At 42.4% G+C, this 27152-nt stretch overlaps 1 protein-coding gene across 1 annotated transcript in view; it reads right to left on the reverse strand.

The window, feature by feature from the left end:
* The window catches only part of LOC124004975 (protein Atg16l2-like), a 55432-nt gene that overhangs the window by 14973 nt on the left and 13307 nt on the right, over nt 1-27152 (reverse strand). Inside the window, exons 6-14 of the mRNA XM_046313777.1 lie at nt 25357-25422; nt 24580-24660; nt 21499-21555; nt 18207-18318; nt 11262-11367; nt 6400-6470; nt 4658-4729; nt 3484-3604; nt 1493-1598 (exon numbers count right to left, since the gene is read on the reverse strand). Coding sequence (XP_046169733.1) covers nt 1493-1598; nt 3484-3604; nt 4658-4729; nt 6400-6470; nt 11262-11367; nt 18207-18318; nt 21499-21555; nt 24580-24660; nt 25357-25422 — 792 coding nt within the window. The remainder of the gene's footprint in view (nt 1-1492; nt 1599-3483; nt 3605-4657; nt 4730-6399; nt 6471-11261; nt 11368-18206; nt 18319-21498; nt 21556-24579; nt 24661-25356; nt 25423-27152) is intronic.

A 27152-nucleotide genomic window follows, 5' to 3' on the forward strand; every position in this document is an offset into this window, starting at 1 on the left:
CAAAGAATCAACAGTCACAGACAACTTCGTGCAAGATAAAAATAACATACTGGCCAGTACACAGTAGTGCCAGTACATATTATAGGTAGGGTTACAGCTATATGGGTTACAGCTTTATGAGTTACAGCTATATGGGTTACAGCTATACGGGTAGGGTTACAGCTATACGGGTAGGGTTACAGCTATACGGGTAGGGTTACAGCTATATGGGTTACAGCTATATGGGTAGGGTTACAGCTATATGGGTTACAGCTATATGGGTTACAGCTTTATGAGTTACAGCTATATGGGTTACAGCTATATGGGTTACAGCTATACGGGTAGGGTTACAGCTATATGGGTTACAGCTTTATGAGTTACAGCTATATGAGTTACAGCTATATGGGTTACAGCTATATGGGTTACAGCTATACGGGTAGGGTTACAGCTATACGGGTAGGGTTACAGCTATATGGGTTACAGCTATACGGGTAGGGTTACAGCTATACGGGTAGGGTTACAGCTATATGGGTTACAGCTATATGGGTAGGGTTACAGCTATATGGGTTACAGCTATATGGGTTACAGCTATACGGGTAGGGTTACAGCTATATGAGTTACAGCTATACGGGTAGGGTTACAGCTATATGGGTTACAGCTATATGGGTAGAGTTACAGCTATATGGGTTACAGCTATACGGGTAGGGTTACAGCTATATGGGTAGGGTTACAGCTATATGGGTTACAGCTATATGGGTTACAGCTATATGGGTAGGGTTACAGCTATATGGGTTCCAGCTATATGGGTTACAGCTATAAGGGTAGAGTTACAGCTATAAGGGTAGGGTTACAGCTATATGGGTTACAGCTATATGGGTTACAGCTATATGGGTAGGGTTACAGCTATATGGGTAGGGTTACAGCTATATGGGTTACAGCTATATGGGTAGGGTTACAGCTATATGGGTAGGGTAACAGCTATATGGGTAGGGTTACAGCTATATGGGTTACAGCTATATGGGTAGGGTTACAGCTATATGGGTTACAGCTATATGGGTTACAGCTATATGGGTAGGGTTACAGCTATATGGGTTACAGCTATATGGGTTACAGCTATATGGGTAGGGTTACAGCTATATGGGTAGAGTTACAGCTATATGGGTTACAGCTATATGGGTAGGGTTCCAGCTATATGGGTTACAGCTATATGGGTAGGGTTACAGCTATACGGAATGGGTTACAGCTATATGGGTAGATTTACAGCTATATGGGTTACAGCTATATGGGTAGAGTTACAGCTATATGGGTAGGGTTACAGCTATATGGGTTACAGCTATATGGGTAGGGTTACAGCTATATGGGTTACAGCTATATGGGTTACAGCTATATGGGTAGGGTTACAGCTATATGGGTTACAGATATATGGGTAGGGTTACAGCTATATGGGTTACAGCTATATGGGTAGAGTTACAGCTATATGGGTAGGGTTACAGCTATATGGGAGTACTCCTACCTGCTGTCCCAGAAGCGTATCTTCCTGTCATAGTGTCCACTGACGATGACGTGCTCAGAACACACCACATCACTGCAGTAAGATAGAACCTCAATGGTCTGGATACCTGGGGAGGAGAGATAGAACCTCAATGGTCTGGTTACCTGATGAGATAGAACCTCAATGGTCTGGATACCTGGGGAGGAGAGGTAGAACCTCAATGGTCTGGATACCTGGGGAGGAGAGATAGAGCCTAATGGTCTGGATACCTGGGGAGGAGAGATATAACCTCAATGGTCTGGATACCTGGGGAGGAGAGATAGAGAGGTAGAACCTCAATGGTCTGGATACCTGGGGAGGAGAGATAGAACCTCAATGGTCTGGATACCTGATGAGATAGATAGAACCTCAATGGTCTGGATACCTGGGGAGGAGAGATATAACCTCAATGGTCTGGTTACCTGGGGAGGAGAGATAGAACCTCAATGGTCTGGATACCTGGGGAGGAGAGATAGCGAGATAGAACCTCAATGGTCTGGATACCTGGGGAGGAGAGATAGAACCTCAATGGTCTGGATACCTGGGGAGGAGAGATAGAACCTCAATGGTCTGGATACCTGGGGAGGAGAGATAGAACCTCAATGGTCTGGATACCTGATGAGATAGATAGAACCTCAATGGCCTGGATACCTGGGGAGGAGAGATAGAGAGATAGAACCTCAATGGTCTGGATACCTGGGGAGGAGAGATAGAGAGATAGAACCTCAATGGTCTGGATACCTGGGGAGGAGAGATAGAACCTCAATGGTCTGGATACCTGATGAGATAGATAGAACCTCAATGGCCTGGATACCTGGGGAGGAGAGATAGAGATAGAACCTCAATGGTCTGGATACCTGGGGAGGAGAGATAGAGAGATAGAACCTCAATGGTCTGGATACCTGGGGAGGAGAGATAGAACCTCAATGGTCTGGATACCTGATGAGATAGATAGAACCTCAATGGTCTGGATACCTGGGGAGGAGAGATAGAGAGATAGAACCCTAATGGTCTGGATACCTGGGGAGGAGAGATAGAGAGATAGAACCCTAATGGTCTGGATACCTGGAGAGGAGAGATAGAGAGATAGAACCTCAATGGTCTGGATACCTGGGGAGGAGAGATAGAACCTCAATGGTCTGGATACCTGGGGAGGAGAGATAGAGAGATAGAACCCTAATGGTCTGGATACCTGGGGAGGAGAGATAGAGAGATAGAACCTCAATGGTCTGGATACCTGGGGAGGAGAGATAGAACCTCAATGGTCTGGATACCTGATGAGATAGATAGAACCTCAATGGTCTGGATACCTGGGGAGGAGAGATAGAACCTCAATGGTCTGGATACCTGGGGAGGAGAGATAGAGAGATAGAACCCTAATGGTCTGGATACCTGGGGAGGAGAGATAGAGAGATAGAACCTCAATGGTCTGGATACCTGGGGAGGAGAGATAGAACCTCAATGGTCTGGATACCTGATGAGATAGATAGAACCTCAATGGTCTGGATACCTGGGGAGGAGAGATAGAGAGATAGAACCTAATGGTCTGGATACCTGGGGAGGAGAGATAGAGAGATAGAACCTCAATGGTCTGGATACCTGGGGAGGAGAGATAGAGAGATAGAACCCTAATGGTCTGGATACCTGGGGAGGAGAGATAGAACCTCAATGGTCTGGATACCTGGGGAGGAGAGATAGAGAGATAGAACCCTAATGGTCTGGATACCTGGGGAGGAGAGATAGAGAGATAGAACCTCAATGGTCTGGATACCTGGGGAGGAGAGATAGAGAGATAGAACCCTAATGGTCTGGATACCTGGGGAGGAGAGATAGAACCTCAATGGTCTGGATACCTGTGGGGAGAGAGATATAGAGCCTGGGGGGGGGACTTTGTCCCTTTCTCTGAAGGATTACAGCCAGGGTCACTGTAGGGTCAAGGGTCAGGGTTAGAGTAAGGTCAGTCAATGACTTACAAGCAGCGCGGTGGAGATCCCAGATCTTGACGGTCCTGTCTGCGCTTCCTGTCACCACCTGGCGCAGGCTGCATTTAAACTTGGCTGCTGTCACTTTACGTGAGTGGCCTGTCAGAGTGAGCTGTCGAGTTGCCACACACACAAACACACACACAAAGTTTTCCACAGCTGGGTCATCATTCTAAATAAGAGTTTGTATCTTTCTATTCTCTCTCTCAGTCGTTCTATCCTCATCTCTCTCTCTCTCTCTCTCTCTCTCTCTCTCTCTCTCTCTCTCTCTCTCTCTCTCTCTCTCTCTCTCTCTCTCTCTCTCTCTCTCTCTCTCTCTCTCTCTCTCTCTCTCTCTCTCTCTCTCTCTCTCTCTCTCTCTCTCTCTCTCTCTCTCTCTCTCTCTCTCTCTCTCTCTCTCTCTCTCAATCTCTCCAGTCGTTCTATCCTCATCACTCTCTCCAGTCGTTCTATCCTCATCAATCTCTCTCTCCAGTCGTTCTATCCTCATCACTCTCTCTCTCTCAGTCTTTCTATCCTCATCACTCTCTCTCTCTCCAGTCATTCTATCCTCATCACTCTCTCTCCAGTCGTTCTATCCTCATCACTCTCTCTCTCCAGTCGTTCTATCCTCATCACCCTCTCTCTCCAGTCGTTCTATCCTCATCACTCTCTCTCTCCAGTCGTTCTATCATCACCCTCTCTCTCCAGTCGTTCTATCCTCATCACCCTCTCTCTCCAGTCGTTCTATCCTCATCACTCTCTCTCCAGTCGTTCTATCCTCATCACTCTCTCTCTCTCCAGTCGTTCTATCCTCATCACTCTCTCTCCAGTCGTTCTATCCTCATCACTCTCTCTCTCTCCAGTCGTTCTATCCTCATCACTCTCTCTCTCCAGTCGTTCTATCCTCATCACTCTCTCTCTCCAATCGTTCTATCCTCATCACCCTCTCTCTCCAATCGTTCTATCCTCATCACTCTCTCCTGTCGTTCTATCCTCATCACTCTCTCTCTCTCCAATCTCTCCATTGGTCCAGATTACACTACACTGTTCTGTGTCTACATTACACAGACACTGAACAGATTCATTCCAGCTCCACAATACATATGTGTGTGTAATTGTGTGTAATTGTGTGTGTGTGTGTGTGTGTGTGTGTAAGCGTGTATCAGCATGGTTGCTTGGTTACCTTGGGAGCAGAGTCATCCAGCCGCCAGAACAGAGCTGATTTATCATATGACGCTGCTATAACCCTGGTGCCCTAATGATGGGTTAGACACACACACACACACACACACACACACACACACACACACACACACACACACACACACACACACACACACACACACACACACACACACACACACACACACACACACACACACACACACACACACACACACACACGGGATCATTTCAACACATTATATAACAGTAAGCATCCTCAGGACACTGAGAGCAGCTCCAGGTCCAATCAGCAGTACAGAACAGTGGTGCTTCATCATCAGGAGTTAAACCACCGGTGGTGTATCATCTCTAGTCATATTACAGTGTATTGTATGGTGTATATCATCTCTAGTCATATTACAGTGTATTGTATGGTGTATATCATCTCTAGTCATATTACAGTGTATTGTATGGTGTATATCATCTCTAGTCATATTACAGTGTATTGTATGGTGTATATCATCTCTAGTCATATTACAGTGTATTGTATGGTGTATATCATCTCTAGTCATATTACAGTGTATTGTATGGTGTATATCATCTCTAGTCATATTACAGTGTATTGTATGGTGTATATCATCTCTAGTCATATTACAGTGTATTGTATCATCTCTAGTCATATTACAGTGTATTGTACAGTGTAGTGTAGTGTAGTGGTGGTGTAGTGTAGTGGTGTAGTGGTGATGTAGTGTAGTGGTGGTGTAGTGTAGTGGTGTAGTACTGATTTAGTGTAGTGGTGATGTAGTGTAGTGGTCATGTAGTGGTGTAGTGGTAGTGTAGTGTAGTGGTGTTGTAGTGTAGTGGTGGTGTAGTGTAGTGGTGATGTAGTGGTGGTGTAGTGTAGTGGTGTAGTGGTATAGTAGTGATTTAGTGTAGTAGTGATGTAGTGGTGTAGTGGTGGTGTAGTGTAGTGGTGGTGTAGTGATAGTGTAGTGGTGGTGTAGTGTAGTGGTGGTGTAGTGTGGTGGTGATTTAGTGTAGTGGTGATTTAGTGTAGTGGTGTAGTGGTGAATTAGTGTAGTAGTATAGTGGTGATTTAGTGTAGTGGTGAATTAGTATAGTGGTGATTTAGTGTAGTGGTGATTTAGTGTAGTGGTGATTTAGTGTAGTGGTGATTTAGTTTCATAGTGTAGTGGTGATTTAGTGTAGTGGTGAATTAGTGTCGTGGTGATTTAGTGTAGTGGTGAATTAATGTAGTGATGATTTAGTGTAGTGGTGTAGTGGTGATTTAGTGTAGTAGTGTAGTGGTGATTTAGTGAAGTGGTGAATTAGTCTAGTGGTGAATTAGTGTAGTGGTGTAGTGGTGATTTAGTGTAGTGGTGAATTAGTGTAGTGGTGATTTAGTGTAGTAGTGTAGTGGTGATGTAGTGTAGTGGTGAATTAGTGTAGTGGTGATTTAGTGTAGTGGTGTAGTGGTGATTTAGTGTAGTAGTGTAGTGGTGATTTAGTGTAGTGGTGAATTGGCGTAGTGGTGAATTAGTGTAGTGGTGTAGTGGGGATGTAGTGTAGTGGTGAATTAGTGTAGTGGTGATTTAGTGTAGTAGTGTAGTGGTGAATTAGTGTAGTGGTGATTTTGTGTAGTGGTGTAGTGGTGATTTAGTGTAGTGGTGAATTAGTGTAGTGGTGATTTAGTGTAGTGGTGATTTAGTGTAGTGGTGTAGTGGGGATGTAGTGTAGTGGTGTAATGCTGTGATGTCTTACTGTTTGGTCAAACTCTATGCTGGTTATTCCTTCGTTGCTGCCATCTAGTGTACCTCTGTTGTGGAGCATGCCTGGAAACATGGAAACAATGGAACATGTTATATAATGTCTACAAGTGGAGGTGGGTGGTGATATATATATATATATAAAAATATGGCTGTTGGTGGGTGGTGGGTGGTTATGGCTGTTGGTGGGTGGTGATGGCTGTGGGTGGTGATGGCTGTTGGTGGGTGGTGGGTGGTGATGGCTGTTGGTGGGTGGTGGGTGGTTATGGCTGTTGGTGCGTGGTGATGGCTGTTGGTGGGTGGTGATGGTGGGTGGTGATGGCTGTTGGTGGGTGGTGATGGTGGGTGGTGATGGCTGTTGGTGGGTGGTGTTGGTGGGTGGTGATGGCTGTTGGTGGGTGGTGTTGGTTGTTGGTGGGTGGTGTTGGGTGGTGGGTGGTGATGGCTGTTGGTGGGTGGTGGGTGGTGATGGTGGGTGGTGTTGGCTGTTGGTGGGTGGTGATGGGTGGTGATGGCTGTTGGTGGGTGGTGATGGCTGTTGGTGCATGATGGTTTGTGGTGATGGCTGTTGGTGTTGGGTGGTGGTAGGTGGTGATGGCTGTTGGTGGGTGGTGATGGCTGTTGGTAGGTGGTGATGACTGTTGGTGGGTGGTGATGGCTGTTGATGGGTGGTGTTGACTGTTGGTGGGTGGTGATGGCTGTTGGTGGGTGGTGATGGCTGTTCTTGGGTGGCGATGGCTGTTGGTGGGTGGTGATGGCTGTTGGTGGGTGTTGGTGGGTGGTGATGTGTGGTGGTGGGTGGTGGTGGGTGGTGATGGATGTTGGTGGGTGGTGTTGGCTGTTGGTGGAAGTGGGTGTTGGCGGTAGCAGCAGAAGTAGTGCCTTGGATAATGTTGTGTATTGTGGTGGTTGCAGCAGTAGTAGTAGTAGTAGTAGTAGTAGCAGTGGTAGTAGCAGTAGTAGTAGTAGTAGTAGAAGTAGTAGTAGTAGTGGTAGTAGTAGTAGCAGTAGTAGTAGTAGTAGTAGTGATGTAGTGGTAGTAGTGGTAGTGTAGCAGTGGTGGAAGTGGTAGTAGTGTAGCAGTGGTAGTAGTGTAGTGGTGAGTAGTGCAGTGGTAGTAGTGTAGTAGTAGTAGTGGCAGTAGTAGTGATAGTAGTAGTAGTGGTAGTAGCAGTAGTAGTGGTAGTAGTAGTAGCAGTAGTAGTAGTAGCAGTAGTAGTAGTAGTAGTAGTAGTAGCAGCAGTAGTAGTGGTAGTAGTAGCAGTAGTAGTAGTGGTAGTAGTAGTGGTAGCGTTAGTAGTAGTAACAGTAGTAGTAGTAGTGAGATGTGCCCATATTCATTATGTACAGTAGTAGTAGTAGTAACAGTAGCAGTAACAGTAGTAGTAGCAGTAGTAGTAACAGTAGTAGTAGTAGTAGTAGTAACAGTAGCAGTAGTAGCAATAGTAACAGTAGAAGTAGTAGTAGTAGTAGCAGTAACAGTAGTAGTAGCAGCAGTAGTAGTAACAGTAGTAGCAGTAGTAACAGTAGAAGTAGTAGTAGCAGCAGCAACAGTAGTAGCAGTAGTAGTAACAATAGTAGTAGTAGTGAGATGTGCCCATATTCATTATGTACAGTAGTAGTAGTAGTAGTGGTAATAGAAGTAGTTGCAGTAGTAGCAGTAACAGTAGCAGTAGTAACAGTAGTAGTAGTAGCAGCAGTATTGGTATCAGTAGTAGTAGTAGTAGTAGTAGTAGTAGTAGTAGTAGTAGTAGCATCAGTAGTAGTAGCATCATTAGTAGCAGTAGTAGTAGTAGTATCAGTGGTAGTAGTAACAGTAGCAGTAACATTAGTAACAGTAGCAGTATTAGTAACATTAGTAACAGTAGTAGTAGTAGTAGCAGTAGTAGTAGTAGTAGTAGTAACAGTAGCAGTAGTAACAGTAGTAGTAGCAGTAGTGGTAGTAGTAGTAACAGTAGTAGTAGTAGTAGTAGTAACAGTAGTAGTAGTAGCATTAGTAGTAGTAGTAGCAGTAGTAGTCGTGGTAGTAGTAGTAGCAGTAGTAGTAGTAGCAGTAGTAGTAGCAGCATCATTAGTAGCAGTAGTAGTAGTATCAATAGTAGTAGTAACAGTAGCAGTAGTGGTAACAGTAGCAGTAGTAGTAACAGTAGTAGTAGTAGTAGTAGCAGTAGTAGTAACAGTAGTAGCAGTAGTAGTAACAGTAGTAGTAGTAGTAGTAGTAGTGAGATGTGCCCATATTCATTATGTGCAGTAGTAGTAGTAGTAGTAGCAGCAATAGTAGTAGTAGTAGTGGTAGTAGCATTAGTAGCAGTAATAGTAGTAGTGAGATGTGCCAATATTCATTATGTACAGTAGTAGTAGTAGTGGTAGTAGCATTAGTAGCAGCAGTAGTAGTAGTAGTGGTAGTAGCAGTAGCAGCAGTAGTAGTAGTAGTAGTAGTGAGATGTGCCCATATTCATTATGTACAGTAGTAGTAGCAGTAGTAATGCAGCAGTAGTAGTAGTAGTAGTAGTAGTAGTAGTGAGATGTGTCCATATTCATTATGTGTAGTAGTAGTAGCAGTAGTAGTAGTAGTAGTAACAGTAGTAGCAGTAGTAGTAACAGTAGTAGTAGTAGTAGTAGTATTAGTGGTAGTCGTAGCTGTAGTAGTAGTAGTGAGATGTGCCCATATTCATTATGTACAGTAGTAGTAGTAGTAACAGTAGCAGTAACAGTAGTAGTAGCAGTAGTAGTAACAGTAGTAGTAGTAGTAGTAGTAACAGTAGCAGTAGTAGCAATAGTAACAGTAGAAGTAGTAGTAGTAGTAGCAGTAACAGTAGTAGTAGTATTAGCAGCAGTAGTAGTAACAGTAGTAGTAGTAGTAGTAGTAGCAGCAGCAACATTAGTAGCAGTAGTAGTAACTATAGTAGTAGTAGTGAGATGTGCCCATATTCATTATGTACAGTAGTAGTAGTGGTAATAGAAGTAGTTGCAGTAGTAGCAGTAACAGTAGCAGTAGTAACAGTAGTAGTAGTAGCAGCAGTATTGGTATCAGTAGTAGTAGTAGTAGTAGTAGCATCAGTAGCAGTAGTAGTAGTAGCAGCAGCAGTAGTAGTAGTAATAGTAGTAGCAGTAGTAGTAGTAGCAGTAGTAGTAGCATCATTAGTAGCAGTAGTAGTAGTAGTATCAGTGGTAGTAGTAACAGTAGCAGTAACATTAGTAACAGTAGCAGTATTAGTAACATTAGTAACAGTAGTAGTAGTAGTAACATTAGTAACAGTAGTAGTAGTAGTAACAGTAGCAGTAGTAGTAGTAGTAGTAGTAACAGTAGCAGTAGTAACAGTAGTGGTAGTAGTAGTAACAGTAGTAGTAGTAGTAGTAGTAACAGTAGTAGTAGTAGCATTAGTAGTAGTAGCAGCAGTAGTAGTCGTGGTAGTAGTAGCAGTAGTAGTAGTAGCAGTAGTAGTAGCAGCATCATTAGTAGCAGTAGTAGTAGTATCAATAGTAGTAGTAACAGTAGCAGTAGTGGTAACAGTAGCAGTAGTAGTAACAGTAGTAGTAGTAGTAGTAGTAGTAGCAGTAGTAGTAACAGTAGTAGCAGTAGTAGTAACAGTAGTAGTAGTAGTAGTAGTGAGATGTGCCCATATTCATTATGTGCAGTAGTAGTAGCAGTAGTAGTAGTAGCAGCAATAGTAGTAGTAGTAGTAGTGGTAGTAGCATTAGTAGCAGTAATAGTAGTAGTGAGATGTGCCAATATTCATTATGTACAGTAGTAGTAGTAGTGGTAGTAGCATTAGTAGCAGCAGTAGTAGTAGTAGTAGTGGTAGTAGCAGTAGCAGCAGTAGTAGTAGTAGTAGTAGTGAGATGTGCCCATATTCATTATGTACAGTAGTAGTAGCAGTAGTAATGCAGCAGTAGTAGTAGTAGTAGTAGTAGTAGTAGTGAGATGTGTCCATATTCATTATGTGTAGTAGTAGTAGCAGTAGTAGTAGTAGTAGTAACAGTAGTAGCAGTAGTAGTAACAGTAGTAGTAGTAGTAGTAGTATTAGTGGTAGTCGTAGCAGTAGTAGTAGTAGTGAGAAGTGCCCATATGCATTATGTACAGTAGTAGTAGTAGTAACAGTAACAGTAGAAGTAGTAGTAGTAGCAGTAACAGTAGTAGTAGTAGTAGCAGTAGTAGTAGTGACAGTAGTAGCAGTAGTAGTAGTAACAGTAGTAGTAACAGTAGTAGTAGTAGTAGTAGCAACAGTAGTAGTAGCAGTAGTAGCAGTAGTAGTAGTGAGATGTGCCCATATTCATTATGTACAGTAGTAGTAACAGTAGCAGTAGTAGCAGTAGTAGTAGTAACAGTAGCAGCAGTAGTAGTAGTGGTAGTAGCATTAGTAGCGGTAGTAGCAGTAGTAGTAGTAGTAGTAGTGAGATGTGTCCATATTCATTATGTGTAGTAGTAGTAGTAGTAGTAGTAGCAGTAGTAGTAGTTGCAGTAGTAGTAGTAACAGTAGTAGCAGTAGTAGTAACAGTAGTAGTAACAGTAGTAGTAACAATAGCAGTAGTAGTGAGATGTGCCCATATTCATTATGTACAGTAGTAGTAGTAGTGGTAGTAGTGGTAGTAGCATTAGTAGCAGTAGTAGCAGCAGTAGTAGTAGTAGTGGTAGTAGCAGTAGTAGTAGTAGCATTAGTAGCAGTAGTAGTAGTGAGATGTGCCCATATTTATTAGGTACAGTAGTGTAGGGTGGTTAATAATGCATCGGTCTTCACACACACACACACACACACACACACACACACACACACACACACACACACACACACACACACACACACACACACACACACACACACACACACACACACACACACACACACACACACACACCTGCTTTAATGTCCCACAGCTTAATGGATCTGTCTGTCCCTCCAGTAGCAAGCAGGTTACAACTGGAGCTGAACCTCACTGCATTAATGCCCAACTCATGGGCATCCTGGAGAGAGAGAACAACTCCATCATTAACACAAGAGTTACATGCACAGAGTGTACAAAACATTAGGTACACCTTCCTAATATTGAGGTACACCCCCTTTTGCCCTCAGAACAGACTAAATTCGTCAGGGCATGGACCCCATAGGGATGCTGGCCCATGTTGACTCCTATAGAGCCCCACTGTGCAGTTGTCATAATACCCGTAAAACCTAGTGGTCAAACAAGGAAATGTTTCCAATCATTTTTCCACTATTCATTTTTCCCATTGGGGATTTTATAAACACTTAAAATAAGGGTTGTGTTTCGCGTAGGCTTACTATGGCGTGACAATTTGATAACCATTTAAATCTCTCTCATACAAAGTGACTTTATTCAATATATTTGGCTCTATTTACTCTCAGATTCTACAAATGGTAATCAGCATCAAAGTAGACATCATGTAAAACTACAAATCCCAGCATGCTCCTGCACGTCATCTCTAGCTGACGCCTTTGCTAACAGGTATTTGGTCAATTTAAAACTTGCATGAGACAGAATTGTCCATTTAAAATAAATGTTGCCAAAGTATTTACATTTGAGTCACTTAGCAGACACTCTTATCCAGAGCGATGTACAGTAGTGAATGCATGCATTTTCATACTGGTCCTCCCCTTGGGAATCGAACCCACAACCCTGGCGTTGCAAGTGCCAATCTAGAACCACACGGGACATCAGTTACTTACGACACAGAACAAAAATATAAATACCAACACGCAACAATTTCAAAGATTTTACTAAGTTACAGTTCATATGAGGAAATCGGTCTATTGAAATAAACTCATTAGGCCCTAATGTATTTCACATGACTGGGAATACAGATATGCATCTGTTGGTCACAGATACCTTAAAAACAAAAAGGTAGGGGTGTGGATCAGAAAACCAGTCAGTATCTGGTGTGGATCAGAACCAGTCAGTATCTGGTGTGGATCAGAAAACCAGTCAGTATCTGGTGTGGATCAGAACCAGTCAGTATCTGGTGTGGATCAGAACCAGTCAGTATCTGGTGTGGATCAGAAAACCAGTCAGTATCTGGTGTGGATCAGAACCAGTCAGTATCTGGTGTGGATCAGAACCAGTCAGTATCTGGTGTGGATCAGAAAACCAGTCAGTATCTGGTGTGGATCAGAACACCAGTCAGTATCTGGTGTGGATCAGAACACCAGTCAGTATCTGGTGTGGATCAGAACCAGTCAGTATCTGGTGTGGATCAGAAAACCAGTCAGTATCTGGTGTGGATCAGAACACCAGTCAGTATCTGGTGTGGATCAGAACCAGTCAGTATCTGGTGTGGATCAGAACCAGTCAGTATCTGGTGTGGATCAGAGAACCAGTCAGTATCTGGTGTGGATCAGAGAACCAGTCAGTATCTGGTGTGGATCAGAAAACCAGTCAGTATCTGGTGTGGATCAGAACACCAGTCAGTATCTGGTGTGGATCAGAACACCAGTCAGTATCTGGTGTGGATCAGAACCAGTCAGTATCTGGTGTGGATCAGAACACCAGTCAGTATCTGGTGTGGATCAGAACACCAGTCAGTATCTGGTGTGGATCAGAACACCAGTCAGTATCTGGTGTGGATCAGAACCAGTCAGTATCTGGTGTGGATCAGAGAACCAGTCAGTATCTGGTGTGGATCAGAGAACCAGTCAGTATCTGGTGTGGATCAGAACACCAGTCAGTATCTGGTGTGGATCAGAACCAGTCAGTATCTGGTGTGGATCAGAGAACCAGTCAGTATCTGGTGTGGATCAGAGAACCAGTCAGTATCTGGTGTGGATCAGAACACCAGTCAGTATCTGGTGTGGATCAGAACCAGTCAGTATCTGGTGTGGATCAGAACACCAGTCAGTATCTGGTGTGGATCAGAAAACCAGTCAGTATCTAGTGTGGATCAGAAAACCAGTCAGTATCTGGTGTGGATCAGAAAACCAGTCAGTATCTGGTGTGGATCAGAACCAGTCAGTATCTGGTGTCAGTATCTGGTGTGACCACCATTTGCCTCAGCGTGACACATCTCCTTCACATAGAGTTCATCAGGCCGTTGATTGTGGCCTGTGGAATGTTGTCCCACTCCTCTTCAACGGCTGTGCGAAGTTGCTGGATATTGGCGGGAACAGGAAGACGCGGTAGAAAACAAGTTAATCCAGAGCATCCCAAACATGCTCAATGGGTGACATGTCGGGTGAGTATGCAGGCCATGGAAGAACGGGAACATATTTGCGACATGATGCTGTGTATTATCATGCTGAAACATGAGGTGATGGCGGAGGATGAATAGGCACGACAACGAACCTCGGGATCTTGTCACGGTATCTCTGTGCATTTAAACTGCCATTGATAAAATGCAATTGTGTTCGTTGTCTGTAGATTATGCCTGCCCCATACCCTAACCCCACTACTACCATGAGGCATTTGTCCACTGAAGTCGGTTACGACGCCGAACTGCAGTCAGGTCAAGACCCTGGCGAGGACCCCCGAACACGCAGATAAGCTTCCCTGAGACAGTTTCTGACAGTTTGTGCAGAAATCCTTTGGTCGTTCAAACCCACAGTTTCATCAACTGTCCAGTCTCAGAAGATCCAGCAGGTGAAGACGTCGGTTGTGCTGGTCTTGGGCTGGTGTGGTTGCAAGTGGTTTACGGTTGTGAGGCCGGTTTGACATACTGCCAAATTCTCTAAAACGACGTTGGAGGCGGCTTATGGGAGAGAAATGAACATTAATTTATCTGGCAAATACTCAGGTGGATGTTCCTGCAGTCAGCATGCCAATTGCACGCTCCCTCAAAACTTGAGACATCTGTGGCGTTGTGTTGTGACAAAAATGCACACTTTAGAGTGGCCTTTTATTGTCCCCAGCACAAGGTGCACCTGTGTAATGATCATGCCGTTTAATCAGATTATTGATATACAACACCTGTCAAGTGGATGGATTATCTTGGCAAAGGAGAAATGCTCACTTACATGGATGTGAACAAATTTGTGAACAACATTTTAGAGACAAAAAACATTTTGCGAATACGGAACATTTTTGGGATCTTTTATAACATGAAACGCGTTTATATTTTTTGTTCAGTGTAAATTATCTAACATTAGTTAATCCAGAGAATATTTGACCTTCGCCTCTATTCGTCAGTCTCATCCAGAACATCATGGCATTTGTTGTTCTTTATGATAGCCACATTAGCAGCTAATTAGCATTTTATATTGGGGGGGGGGTGAATTGGAACCATTTCCCTGTTTGACCACTAGGTTTTATGGGTATTATGACTCGTACTGTGGTACCCTATGCTTCCCACAGTTGTGTAATGTTGCCTGGATGTCCTTTGGGTGGTGGACCATCCTTGATTCTCACGGGAAACTGTTGATCGTGGAAAAACCCAGCAGCTTTGTAGTTTTATTTTTTGACACGCTGAAACCCGGTGCGCCTGGCACCTACAACCGTGCCCCGTTCAAAGGCACTTAAAGATGTTGTCTTGCCCCATTCACCCTCTGAATGGCACACAAACACAATCCATGTCTCAATTATCACAAGGCTTAAAAACCCTGGTGACATCAGTAAGGGATCATAACTTTCACCTGAATTCATCTGGTCAGTCTGTGTCATGGAAAGAGGTGTTCCTAATGTTTTGTACACTCAGTGTATTCTCTCTCGGATTCACCTGGTCAGTCTGTGTCATGGAAAGAGGTGTTCCTAATGTTTTGTACACTCAGTGTATTCTCTCTCGGATTCACCTGGTCAGTCTGTGTCATGGAAAGAGGTGTTCCTAATGTTTTGTACACTCAGTGTATTCTCTCTCGGATTCACCTGGTCAGTCTGTGTCATGGAAAGACGTGTTCCTAATGTTTTGTACACTCGGTGTATATTACCAGTAAATCATTAATCAAATCAAATGTATTTATAAAGTCCTTTTTACATAAGCAGATGTCACAAAGTGCTATACAGAAACCCAGTCTAAAACCCCAAACAGCACAGCAATGCAGAAGTAGAAGCACGGTGGCTAGGAAAAAAAAACTCCAGAGAAAGGCAGGAACCGAGGAAGAAACCTAGAGAGGAACCAGGCACTGAGGGGGTGACCAGTCCTCTTACCAGCTCAGGGTTAGATCGTTGTGGAACACACCTTATTCTCCATTTGAATGAATACCCCCCCCCCTTATTGATGATCCCTTACTACATCAACGTGTCTCAGTTTTGAGTGTTCTGATGCTGTAGATATAAACTACTATCTTCTTAAAATCAAAGTGAGTGACTCAAACATAAACAACAACAGAAAATCACATATACTTCCTGTATGTGGTCTGGCCCCATATACAGCATTGGATAAGGATTTAAAATGCATTAGAAATATAATGAATAGAACAGGAGTTCCCCATTCAAGTCAATTATTAGTCTGTTCTATTCATAAAATGTTTATGTATTTAATCCTATCCGATAGGTGAACATCCTTCTGTAGCTCAGTTGGTAGAGCATGGCGCTTGTAACGCCAGGGTAGTGGGTTCGATTCCCGGGACCACCCATACGTAGAATGTATGCACACATGACTGTAAGTCGCTTTGGATAAAAGCGTCTGCTAAATGGCATATATTATTATTATATTATTATTATTATATTATTATTATCCAGATAACAGGCAGTCTTCACAAATCAACCGTGGTAACTGTGATATTGTCTGGAGACCGTTAAAATAGGCCCCTATTTCCTGAGGGAGCCACACCAAACGATATACCTGGAGAGTGACATTTAAATCTAATGGAGAATGAGCAGACAGCCACAGCACAAGAGTTAATGCAGATCACACTGACTATATGACACTTCTCCAAATAATGGAAGTGGTAGGGTGGGAGGAGGCAGGAAGCAGAGGGCACCTTCCTTGGGCTAGCGGATCATGCTAGTTCCTCTGCGGTTGCGTGGGCTTGGCCATTCAAATGAAAATGTCCCTGAGTAGTGACAGAGAGTCCCAGTAACAGAGATGCTGTGTGTGACAGAGAGGAGTCTGTTCAGAACACACAGAGGAACTCTGTCCTCTCAGAGAGCACGGATCAGGAAAGGCTAACCACTCACCAGGGGCTTCCTGTATCCTTCCACCACCTCCATTTACATGGTAATAACATCAGGAAAGGCTAACCACTCACCAGGGGCTTCCTGTATCCTTCCACCACCTCCATTTACATGGTAATAACATCAGGAAAGGCTAACCACTCACCAGGGGCTTCCTGTATCCTTCCACCACCTCCATTTACATGGTAATAACATCAGGAAAGGCTAACCACTCACCAGGGGCTTCCTGTATCCTTCCACCACCTCCATTTACATGGTAATAACATCAGGAAAGGCTAACCACTCACCAGGGGCTTCCTGTATCCTTCCACCACCTCCATTTACATGGTAATAACATCAGGAGAGGCTAACCACTCACCAGGGGCTTCCTGTATCCTTCCACCACCTCCATTTACATGGTAATAACATCAGGAAAGGCTAACCACTCACCAGGGGCTTCCTGTATCCTTCCACCACCTCCATTTACATGGTAATAACAAAGGCCTGAATAGTTCCTAATGTGGCCCTGCCCTGATTACAATGGACTGATATGCGTCAGTCCTGATGTGGTTTTCTTGCTGTAGCAAAAACTGTCTCAAATTAATACCCTACATCTGTAGGGGTAAGAAATTAGGTAAATGACAGGCGGCCGTTGAATCACCAGTGAATCACCGGTGTCTGGCAGCGAGACAGATCCCTTCAAGGTTAAGGTTAAAGGTCATGGTAACGATATAAGCAGTTTTTGTTGTTGTTGTTGTTGTTGTGTCTTTTACTTTTTTTTTTTTTGTACACCGGCAGAAAATACAATATTTTTGGTTATTGACGAGATAATTCACCGCAGTATAGATGGTAGAATGATAAACTAGAACAGTGATCACCATTCACAGCAGTATAGATGGTAGAATGATAAACTAGAACAGTAATCACCATTCACAGCAGTATAGATGGTAGAATGATAAACTAGAACAGTAATCACCATTCACAGCAGTATAGATGGTAGAATGATAAACTAGAACAGTAATCACCATTCACAGCAGTATAGATGGTAGAATGATAAACTAGAACAGTAATCACCATTCACAGCAGTATAGATGGTAGAATGATAAACTATTGTCTATATGCCTGGCCTGATACATTATCACAGCATATTGTCTATATGCCTGGCCTGATACATTATCACAGCATATTGTCTATATGCCTGGCCTGATACATTATCACAGCATATTGTCTATATGCCTGGCCTGATACATTATCACAGCATATTGTCTATATGCCTGGCCTGATACATTATCACAGCATATTGTCTATATGCCTGGCCTGATACATTATCACAGCATATTGTCTATATGCCTGGCCTGATACATTATCACAGCATATTGTCTATATGCCTGGCCTGATACATTATCACAGCATATTGTCTATATGCCTGGCCTGATACATTATCACAGCATATTGTCTATATGCCTGGCCTGATACATTATCACAGCATATTGTCTATATGCCTGGCCTGATACATTATCAGATACAGAGATACAGAGATACAGAGAGAGAGAGATACAGAGACAGAGATACACAGAGAGAGAGAGAGAGAGAGAGAGAGACAGAGATACACAGAGAGAGAGAGAGAGATACACAGAGAGAGAGAGCGAGAGAGAGAGAGAGAGAGAGAGAGATAGAGATACACAGATAGAGACAGAGACACAGAGAGAGAGAGCGAGGGAGAGAGAGAGACAGAGAGGACATGCAGGGTTAAGGTTTATGTCTTACCAGGACATGCAGAGCCCTAACAGGGACCCTGGCAGCCAGACAGATCCCTACAGGAACATACAGCTCCTCCTCCATACTCAGACACAGCGAGTTCCCCCGACGCTTCTTTCTACTAAGAAACACAACATAACAGAACTCAGTTAACGCCAGGAGTTTTTCCTGACCGAGAGGCCCTACCAGGATACAATCTGCGCCCTATACTCGACTTGGGCAGGAGTTCACCGGAGCTGAGTACCGGAACCTCAAATGTTCTACTGCTTGATCTCCTGTACCTCTTGTAGGATATTATCTCTAAAGTATTGTGGAGCTCCTGTACCTCTTGTAGGATATTATCTCTAAAGTATTGTGGAGCTCCTGTACCTCTTGTAGGATATTATCTCTAAAGTATTGTGGAGCTCCTGCACCTCTTGTAGGATATTATATAAAACGTATAAATATAAAACGGTACCCAAAATTAGTACCGGAATGGATATCAGTCCAAGTCAAGACTCTTGTAGGACATAGGCCCTACATTTTTCCCAGTTACAATCTTTCTAGATGTACAGTAACTAGGACCAGGGTTTTTCCTGATAAAATATCATGGTGAACCCCTGGCTCTAAACAAAGTGAAGTATATTTCAGCCTTCAGAGATGGACAAGGTCTGTCTGTCTGTCTGTCTGTCTGTCTGTCTGTCTGTCTGTCTGTCTGTCTGTCTGTCTGTCTGTCTGTCTGTCTGTCTGTCTGTCTGTCTGTCTGTCTGTCTGTCTGTCTGTCTGTCTGCCAGCCTGCCTGCCTGCCAGCCTGCCTGCCTGTCTGCCTGTCTGTCTGTCTGTCTGTCTGTCTGTCTGTCTGTCTGTCTGTCTGTCTGTCTGTCTGTCTGTCTGTCTGTCTGTCTGTCTGCATCTGTCTGTCTGTCTACCTGTCTGTCTACCAGTGTCTGTCTGCGTCTGTCTGTATGCGTCTGTCTACCTGTCTACCTGTCTGTCTACTAGTGTCTGTCTGCGTCTGTCTACCTGTCTACTAGTGTCTGTCTGCGTCTGTCTACCTGTCTGCCTGCCTGTCTGTCTAACTGTCTGTCTGCGTCTGTCTACCAGTGTATGTCTCTATCTGTCTGTCTGTCTGTCTGTCTAACTGTCTGCGTCTGTCTACCTGTCTGTCTGCGTCTGTCTACCTGTCTGTCTACCTGTGTCTGTCTGTCTACCTGTCTGTCTACCTGTGTCTGTATGTGTCTGTCTACCTGTCTGTCTGCGTCTGTCTACCTGTCTGTCTACCTGTGTCTGTATGTGTCTGTCTGTCTGCGTCTGTCTACCTGTGTCTGTATGTGTCTGTCTACCTGTCTGTCTGTCTGTCTGTCTGTCTGTCTGTCTGTCTGTCTGTCTGTCTGTCTGTCTGTCTGTCTGTCTGTCTGTCTGTCTGTCTGTCTGTCTGTCTGTCTGTCTGTCTGTCTGTCTGTCTGTCTGTCTGTCTGTCTGTCTGTCTGTCTGTCTGTCTACCAGTGTCTGTCTGAAATATAACAGTATGAGACACACCCCAGAACTGTGGGTTATAGACATACTATATGATGATACTAAGAAATGTGCAGATTATGTGTCTATATATATCTGCCATCTGGCCTGTAAAATGTGCAGATTATGTGTCTATATATATCTGCCATCTGGCCTGTAAAATATGCAGATAATGTGTCTATATATATCTGCCATCTGGCCTGTAAAATGTGCAGATAATGTGTCTATATATATCTGCCATCTGGCCTGTAAAATGTGCAGATTATGTGTCTATATATATCTGCCATCTGGCCTGTAAAATGTGCAGATTATGTGTCTATATATATCTGCCATCTGGCCTGTAAAATATGCAGATAATGTGTCTATATATATCTGCCATCTGGCCTGTAAAATGTGCAGATAATGTGTCTATATATATCTGCCATCTGGCCTGTAAAATGTGCAGATTATGTGTCTATATATATCTGCCATCTGGCCTGTAAAATGTGCAGATAATGTGTCTATATATATCTGCCATCTGGCCTGTAAAATGTGCAGATAATGTGTCTATATATATATCTGCCATCTGGCCTGTAAAATATGCAGATAATGTGTCTATATATATATCTGCCATCTGGCCTGTAAAATGTGCAGATAATGTGTCTATATATATATCTGCCATCTGGCCTGTAAAATGTGCAGATAATGTGTCTATATATATATCTGCCATCTGGCCTGTAAAATGTGCAGATAATGTGTCTATATATATATCTGCCATCTGGCCTGTAAAATGTGCAGATAATGTGTCTATATATATATATCTGCCATCTGGCCTGTAAAATGTGCAGATTATGTGTCTATATATATATCTGCCATCTGGCCTGTAAAATGTGAGCAAACGGAGATGTAATGTTTGCTGGCGTAAATCAGCAAGGCTGCTGGAAAAGGAGAAGCACGTGAATAAAGTGGAGTAGTTGATGAGTGTATGACTGCCGGTCGGGTGACCATGACAGCAGAAATGGCTGATGTGTCACTATGCGTCACTAACCTAGTATGAAGAAGGGTTAGGGAAGAATTAATCATGAATGTTCATGAGTGGGAGAAATGGTTTCTTTGTGATTGAGCTCAGTGAGAGCTAATATTAGCAGACTAATGTCTGGACTAAGTGAAGCAAAGAGACAAATATCTATATATTACCTGTTACTCATTTCATTATGAGGAAAAACTTAACACTCATATTATTCTGTCTATGTAACCACAGAACATTCATATTATTCTGTCTCTGTAACCATAGAACCACAGAACATTCATATTATTCTGCCCATGTAACCACAGACCATTCATATTATTCTGCCTATGTAACCACAGAACATTCATATTATTCTGCCTATGTAACCACAGACCATTCATATTATTCTGCCTATGTAACCATAGAACCACAGAACATTCATATTATTCTGCCCATGTAACCACAGACCATTCATATTATTCTGCCTATGTAACCATAGAACCATAGAACATTCATATTATTCTGCCTATGTAACCATAGAACCACAGAACATTCATATTATTCTGCCTATGTAACCACAGACCATTCATATTATTCTGCCTATGTAACCATAGAACATTCATATTATTCTGCCTATGTAACCACAGAACATTCATATTATTCTGCCTATGTAACCACAGACCATTCATATTATTCTGCCTATGTAACCATAGAACCACAGAACATTCATATTATTCTGCCTATGTAACCATAGAACATTCATATTATTCTGCCTATGTAACCACAGACCATTCATATTATTCTGCCTATGTAACTCACTCAAAAAGCTCTTTGATGGAATCTAGAATCCTGGGAGGGGATGTTACTGAGGCTGACCTAGGGGGAAAAAAGTGATGTTTTTAGAATGTTTAAAACACACTTGAAGGAATGGTTTAATCAATTTAGATGTAGTAAGCATTGTGATGTAGTAGGCATTGTGCTGTAGTAGGCATTGTGCTGTAGTAGGCATTGTGATGTAGTAAGCATTGTGGTGTAGTAGGCATTGTGATGTAGTAGGCATTGTGATGTAGTAGGCATTGTGATGTAGTAGGCATTGTGCTGTAGTAGGCATTGTGATGTAGTAAGCATTGTGATGTAGTAAGCATTGTGATGTAGTAGGCATTGTGATGTAGTAAGCATTGTGGTGTAGTAGGCATTGTGATGTAGTAGGCATTGTGATGTAGTAGGCATTGTGATGTAGTAGGCATTGTGATGTAGTAGGCACTGTGATTGTGATGTAGTAGGCATTGTGGTGTAGTAGGCATTGTGGTGTAGTAGGCATTGTGATGTAGTAGGCATTGTGATGTAGTAGGCATTGTGATGTAGTAAGCATTGTGATGTAGTAGGCATTGTGATGTAGTAGGCATTGTGATGTAGTAGGCATTGTGATGTAGTAGTCATTGTGATGTAGTAGGCATTGTGATGTAGTAAGCATTGTGATGTAGTAGGCATTGTGATGTAGTAGGCATTGTGATGTAGTAGGCATTGTGATGTAGTAAGCATTGTGATGTAGTAGGCATTGTGATGTAGTAGGCATTGTGATGTAGTAAGCATTGTGATGTAGTAAGCAGTGTGATGTAGTAAGCATTGTGATGTAGTAAGCATTGTGATGTAGTAGGCATTGTGATGTAGTAGGCATTGTGATGTAGTAGGCATTGTGATGTAGTAGTCATGTGATGTAGTAAGCATTGTGATGTAGTAAGCATTGTGATGTAGTAGGCATTGTGATGTAGTAGGCATTGTGATGTAGTAGGCATTGTGATGTAGTAAGCATTGTGATGTAGTAGGCATTGTGATGTAGTAGGCATTGTGATGTAGTAAGCATTGTGATGTAGTAAGCAGTGTGATGTAGTAAGCAGTGTGATGTAGTAAGCATTGTGATGTAGTAGGCATTGTGATGTTACAGATGTAGGATCTTAATTTGAGCCAGTTTGCTACAGCAGGAAAATAATACTGCAGCAATAGGAAATGTGATTATTGGATTATAATTAATCAACATTTCTGTAGGGGTTGATCTATTTTTCGTTTGGACAAATCAAGTTTGAAATGACCGACTGTTAAAACTCAAATACACTACAAGCTTGCATTTCCTGTGCAGGAAAAATCTCAGCAACAAAAGAGTGATCAAATGAAGATCCGAGCAACTGAAGATCCCTTTAGAACTAATCATGCAGTGTAATATTTTTTTTAATGTATATAATCATTTTTACATTTAAAAAATAGAATAAAAAATAGAATAAAAATTTCACCATTAGAACATCACACTAAAGTTGCTTTGGGGTAGAATGTGAAAACGCTATACACCGACAATGACTTCCAACAAGAATCTTGTTTTTTCTTCCATGGGAAGGAAGGCCTTGAAATGCCATCTGAACTTTGAGTGATTTCTGTCATTTCTTCCTCTGCCAGAACATTCTAGTGGTCCATCTCTCAGCCTTCCTCTACCAGAACATTCTAGTGGTCTTTTTCTCAGAACATTCTAGTGGTCCGTCTCTCAGCCTTCCTCTACCAGAACATTCTAGTGGTCCATCTCTCAGAACATTCTAGTGGTCCGTCTCTCAGAACATTCTAGTGGTCCGTCTCTCAGAACATTCTAGTTGTCCATCTCTCAGCCTTCCTCTACCTGAACATTCTAGTGGTCCGTCTCTCAGCTTTCCTCTACCAGAACATTCTAGAGGTCCGTCTCAGCCTTCCTCTACCAGAACATTCTAGAGGTCCGTCTCAGCCTTCCTCTACCTGAACATTCTAGTGGTCCGTCTCTCAGAACATTCTAGAGGTCCGTCTCAGCTTTCCTCTACCTGAACAGTCTAGTTGTCCGTCTCTCAGAACATTCTAGAGCTCCGTCTCAGCCTTCCTCTACCAGAACATTCTAGAGGTCCCTCTCAGCCTTCCTCTACCAGAACATTCTAGAGGTCCGTCTCAGCCTTCCTCTACCAGAACATTCTAGAGGTCCGTCTCAGCCTTCCTCTACCAGAACATTCTAGAGGTCCGTCTCTCAGCCTTCCTCTACCAAAACATTCTAGAGGTCCGTCTCTCAGCCTTCCTCTACCAGAACATTCTAGTGGTCCGTCTCTCAGCCTTCCTCTACCTGAACAGTCTAGTTGTCCGTCTCTCAGAACATTCTAGTGGTCCGTCTCAGCCTTCCTCTACCAGAACATTCTAGTGGTCCGTCTCTCAGCCTTCCTCTACCAGAACATTCTAGAGGTCCGTCTCTCAGCCTTCCTCTACCAGAACATTCTAGTGGTCCGTCTCAGCCTTCCTCTACCTGAACAGTCTAGTGGTCTGTCTCAGCCTTCCTCTACCAGAACATTCTAGAGGTCCGTCTCTCAGCCTTCCTCTACCAGAACATTCTAGTGGTCCGTCTCAGCCTTCCTCTACCAGAACATTCTAGTGGTCCGTCTCAGCCTTCCTCTACTAGAACATTCTAGAGGTCCGTCTCTCAGCCTTCCTCTACCGGAACATTCTAGAGGTCCGTCCCTCAGCCTTCCTCTACCAGAACATTCTAGAGGTCCGTCTCTCAGCCTTCCTCTACCAGAACATTCTAGTGGTCCGTCTCAGCCTTTCTCTACCAGAACATTCTAGAGGTCCGTCTCTCAGCCTTCCTCTGCCAGAACATTCTAGTGGTCCGTCTCAGCCTTCCTCTACCAGAACATTCTAGAGGTCCGTCTCTCAGCCTTCCTCTACCAGAACATTCTAGAGGTCCATCCCTCAGCCTTCCTCTACCAGAACATTCTAGTGGTCCGTCTCTCAGCCTTCCTCTACCAGAACATTCTAGTGGTACGTCTCTCAGAACATTCTAGTGGTCCGTCTCAGCCTTCCTCTACCAGAACATTCTAGTGGTCCGTCTCAGCCTTTCTCTACCTGAACAGTCTAGTGGTCCGTCTCTCAGCCAGATCACTCTTAGGGGAGGCTTCTCTGGAGGCCGGGGCACTGACCGACCCGCTGGAAAGGAAACAGCACAACACTTCATTATCCTTTAGCTTTGTGTGGCACTCTGGACATGAGCTACTACAATACAAAAGGGAAAACTTTAACCTATTCTCAATCTAGTGAGAGCTATTTAAACATCAATGGGACTATAAAATCTAGTTACTTACACATCGACGTAGGCTATATAATCTAGTTACTTACACATCGACGTAGGCTATATAATCTAGTTACTTACACATCGACGTAGGCTATATAATCTAGTTACTTACACATCGACGTAGGCTATATAATCTAGTTACTTTCACATCGACGTAGGCTATATCATCTAGTTACTTACACATCAATGGGACTATAAAATCTAGTTACTTACACATCGACGTAGGCTATATCATCTAGTTACTTACACATCAATGGGACTATATAATCTAGTTACTTACACATCGACGTAGGCTATATCATCTAGTTACTTACACATCGACGTAGGCTATATCATCTAGTTACTTACACATCGACGTAGGCTATATAATCTAGTTACTTACACATCGACGTAGGCTATATCATCTAGTTACTTACACATCAATGGGACTATAAAATCTAGTTACTTACACATCGACGTAGGCTATATCATCTAGTTACTTACACAACGACGTAGGCTATATCATCTAGTTACTTACACATTGACGTAGGCTATATCATCTAGTTACTTACACGTCAATGGTCACCTTCACCTTCCCGGCGGTCTCCAGTTCCTTCTGAAGACTTGCCTCTCTGGCTCTGTGGAGTTGACAGTTGAAATGAATGACAACATCATTACAGATACAACTCACTCTGACTACATTCATTAATGATTCATAGGGCCTGGAGTTTTTCCTGCACGTGACTTGAGGAGGTCAAGGTATAACCTGTAGCCTTTAACTAGTTATAACCTGTAGCCTTTAACTAGTTATAACCTGTAGCCTTTAACTAGTTATAACCTGTAGCCTTTAACTAGTTATAACCTACAGCCTTTAACTAGTTAACTAGTTATAACCTGTAGCCTTTAACTAGTTATAACCTAACCCTACAGCCTTTAACTAGTTATAACCTGTAGTTTAACTAGTTATAACCTGTAGCCTTTAACTAGTTATAACCTGTATACTTTAACTAGTTATAACCTATAGACTTTAACTAGTTAACTAGTTATAACCTGTAGCCTTTAACTAGGTATAACCTGTAGCCTTTAACTAGTTATAACCTGTAGCCTTTAACTAGTTATAACCTGTAGCCTTTAACTAGTTATAACCTGTAGCCTTTAACTAGTTATAACCTGTAGCCTTTAACTAGTTATAACCTACAGCCTTTAACTAGTTAACTAGTTATAACCTGTAGCCTTTAACTAGTTATAACCTGTATACTTTAACTAGTTATAACCTATAGCCTTTAACTAGTTATAACCTGTAGCCTTTAACTAGTTATAACCTGTAGCCTTTAACTAGTTATAACCTGTAGCCTTTAACTAGTTATAACTAGTTTTAACTAGTTATAACCTACAGCCTTTAACTAGTTAACTAGTTATAACCTGTAGCCTTTAACTAGTTATAACCTGTATACTTTAACTAGTTATAACTATAGTTTAACTAGTTATAACCTGTAGCCTTTAACTAGTTATAACCTGTAGCCTTTAACTAGTTATAACCTGTATACTTTAACTAGTTATAACCTGTAGACTTTAACTAGTTAACTAGTTATAACCTGTAGCCTTTAACTAGTTATAACCTGTAGCCTTTAACTAGTTATAACCTGTAGACTTTAACTAGTTAACTAGTTATAACCTGTAGACTTTAACTAGTTAACTAGTTATAACCTGTAGCCTTTAACTAGTTATAACCTGTAGCCTTTAACTAGTTATAACCTACAGTCTTTAACTAGTTATAACCTACAGCCTTTAATTAGTTATAACCTGTAGCCTTTAACTAGTTATAACCTACAGCCTTTAACTAGTTAACTAGTTATAACCTGTAGCCTTTAACTAGTTATAACCTGTAGCCTTTAACTAGTTATAACCTGTAGCCTTTAACTAGTTATAACCTGTAGCCTTTAACTAGTTATAACCTGTAGCCTTTAACTAGTTATAACCTGTAGCCTTTAACTAGTTATAACCTACAGCCTTTAACTAGTTAACTAGTTATAACCTGTAGCCTTTAACTAGTTATAACCTGTAGCCTTTAACTAGTTATAACCTACAGCCTTTAACTAGTTAACTAGTTATAACCTGTAGCCTTTAACTAGTTATAACCTGTAGCCTTTAACTAGTTATAACCTGTAGCCTTTAACTAGTTATAACCTGTAGCCTTTAACTAGTTATAACCTGTAGCCTTTAACTAGTTATAACCTACAGCCTTTAACTAGTTATAACCAACAGCCTTTAACTAGTTAACTAGTTATAACCTGTAGCCTTTAACTAGTTAACTAGTTATAACCTGTAGCCTTTAACTAGTTATAACCTGTAGCCTTTAACTAGCTAT

The sequence above is a fragment of the Oncorhynchus gorbuscha genome, linkage group LG19, assembly GCF_021184085.1.
Source record: "Oncorhynchus gorbuscha isolate QuinsamMale2020 ecotype Even-year linkage group LG19, OgorEven_v1.0, whole genome shotgun sequence".
NCBI classification, from domain to species: Eukaryota; Metazoa; Chordata; class Actinopteri; order Salmoniformes; family Salmonidae; genus Oncorhynchus; species Oncorhynchus gorbuscha.